The sequence below is a fragment of the Oncorhynchus keta genome, chromosome 9 (genome assembly GCF_023373465.1).
Source record: "Oncorhynchus keta strain PuntledgeMale-10-30-2019 chromosome 9, Oket_V2, whole genome shotgun sequence".
Lineage (NCBI taxonomy): Eukaryota > Metazoa > Chordata > Actinopteri > Salmoniformes > Salmonidae > Oncorhynchus > Oncorhynchus keta.
This window is the reverse complement of record NC_068429.1, coordinates 18,423,376-18,434,280: the sequence shown is the minus strand read 5'-3', so window position 1 is coordinate 18,434,280 and position 10,905 is coordinate 18,423,376. Positions and strand designations below refer to the sequence as shown.

At 43.9% G+C, this 10,905-nt stretch overlaps 1 protein-coding gene across 11 annotated transcripts; it reads left to right on the top strand.

The window, feature by feature from the left end:
• The first annotated feature begins 678 nt into the window (after positions 1–678).
• ogdhb (oxoglutarate dehydrogenase b) lies at positions 679–9,423 on the top strand. Of its 11 annotated transcripts, XM_052525403.1 has the most exons (9): positions 1,203–1,310; positions 2,089–2,268; positions 2,342–2,470; positions 4,443–4,622; positions 5,192–5,344; positions 7,591–7,693; positions 7,917–8,045; positions 8,407–8,557; positions 8,867–9,423. In XM_052525403.1, exons 2-9 carry the CDS (start codon positions 2,119–2,121, stop codon positions 8,997–8,999), a joined length of 1,128 nt encoding a protein of 375 aa, XP_052381363.1. In that variant the 5' UTR covers positions 1,203–1,310; positions 2,089–2,118; the 3' UTR covers positions 9,000–9,423. The 11 variants fall into 11 exon arrangements, 1 of the variants encoding a protein (XP_052381363.1); XR_008142871.1 differs by lacking the exons at positions 5,192–5,344; positions 7,591–7,693; positions 7,917–8,045; positions 8,407–8,557; positions 8,867–9,423 and adding an exon at positions 2,719–3,110 and having other exon boundaries at positions 679–1,310; positions 2,089–2,582; positions 3,758–4,829; XR_008142876.1 differs by lacking the exons at positions 5,192–5,344; positions 7,591–7,693; positions 7,917–8,045; positions 8,407–8,557; positions 8,867–9,423 and adding an exon at positions 2,719–3,166 and having other exon boundaries at positions 679–1,310; positions 2,089–2,582; positions 3,926–4,829.
• The last annotated feature ends 1,482 nt before the right edge of the window (positions 9,424–10,905 follow it).

Sequence of the window (10,905 nt, the reverse complement as noted above, 5' to 3'; positions counted from 1 at the left end):
GAAACTTGGCCGCAAGTGGATCTTCCAGCAAGACAATAACCCCCCACACACATCAACATCCACAAAGAAATTGTTACTTGACCACAAAATCAACATTTTGCAATGGCCATCTCTGCAGTCTCTGGACTTGAACCCCATTGAAAACCCGTGGTTTGAATTGAAGAGGGCAGTCCATAAGCGCAGACAAAGGTTATCAAGGATTGATTATGTATGGAGGAATGGTCTATTGTTTTGAATTTTTTATGTAACCTTCATTTAACTAGGCAAGTCAGATAAGAACGAATAGTTATTTACAATGACGGCCTACCCCGGTCAAATCCGGACGATGCTGGGCCAATTGTGCGCAGCCCCGTGGGACTCCCAATCACGGCCTGTTGTGATACAGCCTGGAATCAAACTAGGGTCTGTAATGATACCTCTAGCACTGAGATGCAGTGCCTTAGACTGCTGCACCACTCGGGAGCCCCTAAGATCACTCCAAATATGTTCACCATTTTTCATAAAACATTTTCGAAAAAGTTTGTGTCGTTATCCTCGCAAGAGGGTGATTGAGTATTGAAAACAGTGGATCCACCTTCATCATTTTGAGATTTTATTATTATTTGTCAAACAAAATCTATTTTTCTGAGCAATTGTGTTAGTATAAAAGAGTATCATTTTAATTTGTATTATTTTATACAGTCTTTTTTGCTCTTTGTCAAGGGATCCAATCATTCTGGACTTCACTGTATAACTCTATGACTGGATTCTGGACTGGGTAAAATGATGAGTGGGCGGGGCCTAACCTTGTATGACTTCCTGTTGGTCAGGTTCGAGGAGTTCCTCCAGAGGAAGTGGTCATCAGAGAAGCGTTTTGGTCTGGAGGGCTGTGAGTCTCTCATCCCGGCCCTGAAGACCATCATCGACAAGTCCAGCATGAACGGAGTAGAGAGCATCATCATGGGCATGCCCCACAGGTACTGTTACCATGGAATTGCCAATCACAGGCTGCCCCACACGTAGCGTCGCTACGGCAGTACTAGACACCGCTCTCAACCTACTGTTGTAGCTCTCCTGGTTGCTGGGTTCCCGGGAATATTTACAGTTTCCATTACAACTACTTACATGCTGTTTAACATGTTCTTTACTGGAAAACCCAGATAGATTGTTCATTAGACATGTAACATTTGCTATACTGTACATGAAAGCTAAAAGTCTATCGTAGTTTCTCTCTCCCCAGGGGGAGGTTGAATGTGTTGGCCAATGTGATCCATAAGGAGCTGGATCAGATCTTCTGTCAGTTTGACTCCAACCTGGAAGCTGCTGATGAGGTAAATTATACAGCCAGTAGAGAGCAAATCAAATCAAATTTTATTTGTCACATACACATGGTTAGCAGATGTTAATGCGAGTGTAGCGAAATGCTTGTGCTTCTAGTTCCGACCATGCAGTAATATCTAACAAGTAATCTAACCTAACAATTTCACAACAACTACCTTACACACAAGTGTAAATGACTAAGAATATGTACATAAATATATATGAATGAGCGATGGCCGAACGGCATAGGCAAGATGCAGTAGATGGTATAGAGTACAGTATTTACAGTGGGGAGAACAAGTATTTGATACACTGCCGATTTTGCAGGTTTTCCTACTTACAAAGCATGTAGAGGTCTGTAATTTCTTATCATCGGTACACTTCAACCGTGAGAGATGGAATCTAAAACAAAAATCCAGGAAATCACATTGTATGATTTTTAAGTAATTAATTTGCACTTTATTGCATGACATAAGTATTTGATCACCAACCAACCAGTAATTCCGGCTAGTCCTGGTGACACAATGTGGAAACTCTCCTGGTAACACAATGGAAACTCTTACGGTAACACAATGGAACCTCCTGGTAACACAATGTGGAAACTCCCCTGCTAACACATTGGAAACTCCCGGTAACACAATGTGGAAAGTGAATAACATGGAAAAAGTCCTATCAGAAGCAAAAGAAAATGAAAAATGTTTACTCATACAATTCACCTCCATTTGACTTCTGAACATGCCCTTTCTTTATCCCTCCCCCCTCTCGCCCCTCTCTCTCTCTTCCCATCAGGGTTCTGGAGATGTGAAGTACCATTTGGGGATGTGGCACCGTAGGATCAACCGGGTCACTGATAGGAACATCACGCTGTCACTCATGGCTAACCCCTCCCATCTGGAGGCTGTGGACCCCGTGGTGCAGGGCAAGACCAAGGCTGAGCAGTTCTACTGTGGAGACACAGAGGGAAAAAGAGTATGTACACACACAAATGCACACCGATTTTTCTGTGTGTGTGTGCATTTATATTTCTGTGTGTGTGTTCCAGGTGATGTCCATCCTGCTCCATGGTGATGCAGCGTTTGCAGGCCAGGGGGTTGTCTACGAGACCTTCCACCTCTCTGATCTGCCCTCCTACACCACCCACGGCACTGTCCATGTGGTGGTCAACAACCAGGTAACACATCCTGCAACACCAAACACACCACTATCCATGTGGTGATCAAAAACCAGGTAACACATCCTGCAACACCAAACACACCACTGTCCATGTGGTGATCAAAAACCAGGTAACACATCCTGCAACACCAAACACACCACTGTCCATGTGGTGATCAAAACCAGGTAACACATCCATGTCCATGTGTGATCAAAACCAGGTAACACATCCTGCAGGTAACACATCCATGTGGTGATCAAAACCAGGTAACACATCCTGCAACACCAAACACACCACTGTCCATGTGGTGATCAAAAACCAGGTAACACATCCTGCAACACCAAACACACCACTGTCCATGTGGTGATCAAAAACCAGGTAACACATCCTGCAACACCAAACACACCACTGTCCATGTGGTGATCAAAAACCAGGTAACACATCCTGCAACACCAAACACACCACTGTCCATGTGGTGATCAAAAACCAGGTAACACATCCTGCAACACCAAACACACCACTGTCCATGTGGTGATCAAAAACCAGGTAACACATCCTGCAACACCAAACACACCACTGTCCATGTGGTGATCAAAAACCAGGTAACACATCCTGCAACACCAAACACACCACTGTCCATGTGGTGATCAAAAACCAGGTAACACATCCTGCAACACCAAACACACCACTGTCCATGTGGTGGTCAACAACCAGGTAACACATCCTGCAACACCAAACACACCACTGTCCATGTGGTGATCAAAACCAGGTAACACATCCTGCAACCACACAAAAACACTATCCATGTGGTGATCAAAAACAGGTAACACATCCTGCAACACCAAACACACCACTGTCATGTGGTGATCAACCAGGTAACACATCCTGCAACACCAAACACACCACATCCTGCATGTCCATGTGGTGATCAAAACCAGGTAACACATCCTGCAACAAACCAGGTAACACATCCTGCAACACCAAACACACCACTGTCCATGTGGTGATCAAAAACCAGGTAACACCTGCATCCATGCAACACATGTCCATGTGGTGATCAACAACCAGGTAACACATCCTGCAACACCAAACACACCACTGTCCATGTGGTGATAACAATCCTGCAACACCAAACACACCACTGTCCATGTATCAAAAACAGGTAACACATCCTGCAACACCAAACACACCACTGTCCATGTGGTGATAACAAAACACCAAACACACCACTGTCCATGTGGTGATCCAGGTAACACATCCTGCAACACCAAACACACCACTGTCCATGTGGTGATCAAAAACCAGGTAACACATCCTGCAACACCAAACACACCACTGTCCATGTGGTGATCAAAAACCAGGTAACACATCCTGCAACACCAAACACACCACTGTCCATGTGGTGATCAAAAACCAGGTAACACATCCTGCAACACCAAACACACCACTGTCCATGTGGTGATCAAAAACCAGGTAACACATCCTGCAACACCAAACACACCACTGTCCATGTGGTGATCAAAAACCAGGTAACACATCCTGCAACACCAAACACACCACTGTCCATGTGGTGATCAAAAACCAGGTAACACATCCTGCAACACCAAACACACCACTGTCCAAGTTCTTCTGACGATCTTCATTTGGTGTATCCTGTCACTGACTCTTAGACAAATCCTGATTTTGTGGAGGTGATGCTTGAAGTGGAGGAGGGAGTTTTACTGGAAATTTGGGGTGTTTCTGTCATGGGGAGGGGCTTACTTCCGTAAATAGAGTTAGCTAGTGTACACAACATTTGGTTCTGGGTTCTGAGATTAACTACCAGGTAACAAACACACTTTAACTGCCCCATGAATAGCCTGTTGTTCTCTATACCCTACACAAACACACACACAAAACCTCCTACATCACTGTCACATTCACAGAAGAACAACCCTGTTACACGCCCGCACCCACACACCCTCTAACCACCGGTCTCTTTTCCCTGTAGGTTGGTTTCACCACTGACCCCAGGGTGGCGAGGTCATCATCCTACCCTACAGACGTGGCCAAAGTGGTCAATGCCCCCATCTTCCACGTCAACGCTGATGACCCCGAGGCCGTCATGTACGTGTGTAACGTCGCCGCCGAGTGGAGAGCCACCTTTCACAAGGACGTGGTGGTAGACTTGGTGAGAGTGTTCCCTGATCAGGGTGGTGTTCATTAGGCAAACGGAAGAGCACTGACAAACACGATTTTTTGAAATAGCTTTCTAGGTGGGGAAACACTACTACATTAGTAAAATATTGACCTCTTGCTAGATTGATGACTAAAGCCACAGTGAAATGGTGCAAAACGCCTGTCAGCTCTAAATAACGTTTTCTGTCACGTGCCCCAAGGTGTGTTGCTAAAGTGTAATGGTCTTAATCAGATGACTGAGCCAATGTTTACACACCCTTCTAATCTGTGTGTGTATATATATATATATATATATATATATACACACCCTTCTAATCTGTGTGTATATTATATATATATATGTATATATATATATATATATAATATATATATATTATATATATATATAATTCTATATATATATATATATATATATATATATATATATAAATATATATATATATAATATATATATATATATATATATAAATATATATATATAAATATATGTGTGTGTGTGTGTGTGTGTGTGTGTGTGTGTGTGTGTGTGTGTGTGTGTGTGTGTGTGTGTGTACCCTCCAGGTGTGTTACAGGCGTAACGGCCACAATGAGATGGACGAGCCCTTGTTCACTCAGCCTCTGATGTACAAGCAGATCAAGAAGCAGAAAGGAGTCCTCCAGAAATACTCTGAGAAACTCCTAGCAGAGGGAGCAGTCAGCAGACAGGACTATGAGGTAACACATTCTGCCATTTATACTATATACCCATATACAGTATATGGCCATATAAATCATAAACAACATGTTACATTTAGGTCATTTAGCAGACGCTCTTATCCAAAGCGACTTACAGTAATGAGTGCATACATTTTCATATTTGTTCGTACTGGTCCCCTTTGGGAATCAAACCCAAAACCCTAGTGGTAGAGCAAGTGCCATGCTCTACCAACTGAGTCACACAACCCTTGCAAACCGTACAAACTTGTACTAAGATATCCTATTCTGCCCTCTGTCTTTACATAAAATACTATCCTGAATGAATGAAATAGAATGTACTTGCTGATTGACATGAGGTGGCAAGGGGGTGTTGTTGAGTATAACATCATTCAACATTAAATAGATATGAACCCTTCCCGTCTGGTGTTGAGTATAACATCATTCAACATTAAATAGATATGAACCCTTCCTTCTGTAGGAGGAGATAACATCATTCAACATTAAAAGATCTGTGAGGAGGCTTCCCGCTCTAAAGACGTATAAGATTTCAACATTAAATAGATATGAACCCTTCCCGTCTGGTGTTGACATCATTCAACATTAAATAGATGGAACCCTTCCCGTCTGGTGTTGAGTATAACATCATTCAACATTAAATAGATATGTTCCCTTCTGGTGTTGAGTATAACATCATTCAACATTAAATAGATATGAACCCTTCCCTTCTGGTGTTGAGTATAACATCATTCAACATTAAATAGATATGAACCCTTCCCTTCTGGTGTTGAGTATAACATCATTCAACATTTTAATAGATATGGTTGGTGTTGCATATATCATTCATTAAATAGATAAACCCTTCCCGTAATGTGTTGAGATAGACATCATTCAACATTAAATAGATATCCCTTTATCTGTGTGTGTATAACATCATTCAACATTAAATAGATATGTTCCCTTCTGGTGTAGGTATAACATCATTCAACATTAAATAGATATGAACCCTTCCCGTCTGGTGTTGAGTATAACATCATTCAACATTAAATAGATATGAACCCTTCCCTTCTGGTGTTGAGTATAACATCATTCAACATTAAATAGATATGAACCCTTCCCTTCTGGTGTTGAGTATAACATCATTCAACATTAAATAGAAGAACCCTTCCCATCTGGGGTACTGAGTATAACATCATTCAACATTAAATAGATATGAACCCTTCACAGGGTGTTGATATAACATCATTCAACATTAAATAGATATGAAGACCCTTCACCTGGGGTACTGATATAACATCATTCAACATTAAATAGATATGAAGACTTCCCCATACACTGGTGTTGACTGTATAACATCATTCAACATTAAATAGATATGAACCCTTCCCTTCTGGTGTTGAGTATAGATCATTCAACATTAAATAGACACAGGGGTGTTGATATAACATCATTCAACATTAAATAGATATGGAAGACTTCCCAGACTGGTGGGTATAACATCATTCAACATTAAATAGATATGAACCCTTCCCTTCTGGTGTTGAGTATAACATCATTCAACATTAAATAGATATGAACCCTTCCCTTCTGGTGTTGAGTATAACATCATTCAACATTAAATAGATATGAACCCTTCCCTTCTGGTGTTGAGTATAACATCATTCAACATTAAATAGATATGAACCCTTCCCGTCTGGTGTTGAGTATAACATCATTCAACATTAAATAGATATGAACCCTTCCCGTCTGGTGTTGAGTATAACATCATTCAACATTAAATAGATATGGGTGCTGTATAACATCATTCAACATTAAATAGATGTGGAACCCTTCCCAGACACTGGTGTTGAGTATAACATCATTCAACATTAAATAGATATGAACCCTTCCCGTCTGGTGTTGAGTATAACATCATTCAACATTAAATAGATATGAACCCTTCCCGTCTGGTGTTGAGTATAACATCATTCAACATTAAATAGATATGAACCCTTCCCGTCTGGTGTTGAGTATAACATCATTCAACATTAAATAGATATGAACCCTTCCCTGGTGTTGAGTATAACATCATTCAACATTAAATAGATATGAACCCTTCCCTTCTGGTGTTGAGTATAACATCATTCAACATTAAATAGATATGAACCCTTCCCGTCTGGTGTTGAGTATAACATCATTCAACGTTAAATAGATATGAACCCTTCCCTTCTGGTGTTGAGTATAACATCATTCAACATTAAATAGATATGAACCCTTCCCGTCTGTAGGAGGAGATAGCCAAGTATAACAAGATCTGTGAGGAGGCTCACGCTCGCTCTAAAGACGAGAAGATTCTACACATCAAACACTGGCTGGACTCTCCCTGGCCCGGTCAGTGTGTGTGTGTGTGTGTGTGTGTGTGTGTGTGTGTGTGTGTGTGTGTGTGTGTGTGTGTGTGTGTGTGTGTGTGTGTGTGTGTATGCCTTTGTGCGTGAGAAACTATATATTTTAATACATAGGTTAAGGGCATATATATGTATATGTTAAACTCTATAATGTGTAGACAGACACTAACAACATGTATCTTTATCTGTGTGTGTGTGTGTGTGTGTAGGTTTCTTCAATGTGGACGGCCAGCCTAAGAGTATGACCAGTCTGTCTACAGGCCTGCCTGAGGAGGAGCTGGTACACATAGGATACATCGCTTCATCTGTCCCTGTGGAAGACTTCACCATACACAGGGGTACTGATACACACACACACAATACCTGTGGAAGACTTCACCATACACAGGGGTACTGATACACACACACACAATACCTGTGGAAGACTTCACCATACACAGGGGTACTGATACACACACACACAATACCTGTGGAAGACTTCACCAGACACAGGGGTACTGATACACACACACACAATACCTGTGGAAGACTTCACCAGACACAGGGGTACACACACACACACACACACACACACACACACACACACACACACACACACACACACACACACACACACACACACACACACACACACACACACAACCTGTGGAAAACAAGTACATATCCTCATCCATCTGTGTGTGTGTGTGTGTGGTTCAGGTCTGAGTCGTATACTAAAGGGTCGTGCGGCGATGGTGGGCCAGCGTGTGTGTGACTGGGCTCTAGGAGAGTACATGGCCTTTGGTTCACTGCTCAAGGAGGGGACACACATACATCTCAGTGGACAGGACGTAGAGAGAGGAACCTTCAGGTATTAATGTCACCCTTAAGGACTGTCTATGTCACTGTTATGACTATGTCGTGCGTAAGTCACTTGCTTGACAGTGTTGTGTAGTTTGAGTATTCTATAGTAAGGTGTCTTTCAGGAAACCAGGGTTACGTTCATAACTGGATGTTATGTCAGTTTTATCAACATGTAACTCAAGCAGTACTGTAACAATATGGTGGTGTGTTAACTTCTCTTTATCCCACTCCCTCTCTTTTTCTCTACCCATCCCTCTCTATATTTGCCTCTTTCTTTCTTTCCTTTCTCTCTCTCTCCCTCCATCTCTCTCCACAGTCACAGGCACCATGTCCTGCATGACCAGAAGATTGATAGGAGGATCTGTATCCCCATGAGCCACATCTCTCCTAACCAGGCTCCATACACCGTCTGTAACAGCTCTCTGTCGGAGTATGGAGTACTGGGTTAGCACAAGCACGGACGCACGCACACACGCACGGATGCACGCACACGGACACACGCACAGTCTGGTTTTAATAACCTTGTGGGGGCACACAATTGATTCCGATTCAAAATCCTATTTTCCCTAAACCTTACCCTCACCCTTCAACCGAACCCTTACCCTATAAGCTTAAACCTAACCATAACCCTATAACCCTAAACCTAACCTTAATCCTTACCCTAACCCCATAACCTTAAACCTAACCCTATAACCTAACCCTAACTTCTAACCTTTAACCCTTATTCTGACACTGACACTAATTCTAACCCTATAACCCCTAGAAATGTACTTTTTCCTTGTGGGGACTGGCAAACTGTACACACACAGGGTTGTCTGGGGTTGTCTGGCTACAGCATTATGGGGGGTTGTCTGGCCACAGCATTATGGGGGGGTTGTCTGGCCAATGCATTATGGGGGGTTGTCTGGCCACAGCATTATGGGGGGTTGTCTGGCCACAGCATTATGGGGGGTTGTCTGGCCACAGCATGCCACACAGCATTATGGGGGGTTGTCTGGCTACAGCATTATGGGGGGTTGTCTGGCCACAGCATTTTGGGGGGTTGTCTGGCCACAGCAATATGGGGGGTGCCTGGCCACAGCATTATGGGGGTTGTCTGGCCACAGCATTATGGGAGGTTGTCTGGTCACAGCATGCCACAGCATTATGGGGGTTGTCTGGCCACAGCATTGTCTGGCCACAGCATTTTGGGGGATTGTCTGGCCACAGCATTATGGGAGGTTGTCTGGCCACAGCATTATGGGGGGGTTGTCTGGCCACAACATTATGGGGGTTGTCTGGCCACAGCATGCCACAGCATTATGGGGGGTTGTCTGGCCACAGCATTATGGGAGGTTGTCTGGCCACATTATTATGGGGGGGTTGTCTGGCCACAGCATTATGGGGGGGTTGTCTGGCCACAGCATGCCACAGCATTATGGGGGGTGGTCTGGCCACAACATTATGGGGGGTTGTCTGGTCACAGCATGCCACAGCATTATGGGGGTTGTCTGGCCACAGCATTATGGGAGGTTGTCTGGCCACAGCATTATGGGGGGTTGTCTGGCCACAGCATGCCACAGCATTATGGGGGGGGTTGTCTGGCCACAGCATTATGGGGGTGGGTCTGGCCACAACATTATGGGGGGTTGTCTGGTCACAGCATGCCACAGCATTATGGGGGGTTGTCTGGCCACAGCATTATGGGAGGTTGTCTGGCCACAGCATTATGGGGGGTTGTCTGGCCACAGCATGCCACAGCATTATGGGGGGTTGTCTGGCCACAGCATTATGGGGGGTTGTCTGGCCACAGCATTATGGGGTGTTGTCTGGCCACAGCATTATGGGGGGGTTGTCTGGCCACAGCATTATGGTGGGGTTGTCTGGCCACAGCATTATGGGGGGTTGTCCTTCTGTAGCACAGTTGGTAGAGCATGGCGCTTGTAACGCCAGGGTAGTGGGTTCGATTCCCGGGACCACCCATACGTAGAATGTATGCACACATGACTGTAAGTCGCTTTGGATAAAAGCGTCTGCTAAATGGCATATATTATTATTATATATTATATATTATATATTATTGTCTGGCCACAGCATTATGGGGGGTTGTCTGGCCACAGCATTATGGGAGGTTGACTGGCCACAGCATTACGGGGGGTTGTCTGGCCACAACATGCCACAGCATTATGGGGGGGTTGTCTGGCCACAACATTATGGGGGGTTGTCTGGCCACAGCATGGCACAGCATTATGGGGGTTGTCTGGCCACAGCATTATGATTTATTTTCAGGCCACAGCATTATGGGGGGTTGTCTGGCCACAGCATTATGGGGGATTGTCTGGCCACAGCATGCCACAGCATTATGGGGGGTTGTCT

What these genes read in the sequence shown, in the direction of transcription:
- ogdhb (XM_052525403.1), top strand. Translation starts at nt 2,119, where the DNA reads ATGTGGCACCGTAGGATCAACCGGGTCACTGATAGGAACATCACGCTG. An exon ending in TCAGCAGACAGGACTATGAG is followed by an intron (nt 5,345 to 7,590) that starts GTAACACATTCT and finishes TCCCGTCTGTAG; the next exon opens with GAGGAGATAGCCAAGTATAA. An exon ending in GTAGAGAGAGGAACCTTCAG is followed by an intron (nt 8,558 to 8,866) that starts GTATTAATGTCA and finishes CTCTCTCCACAG; the next exon opens with TCACAGGCACCATGTCCTGC.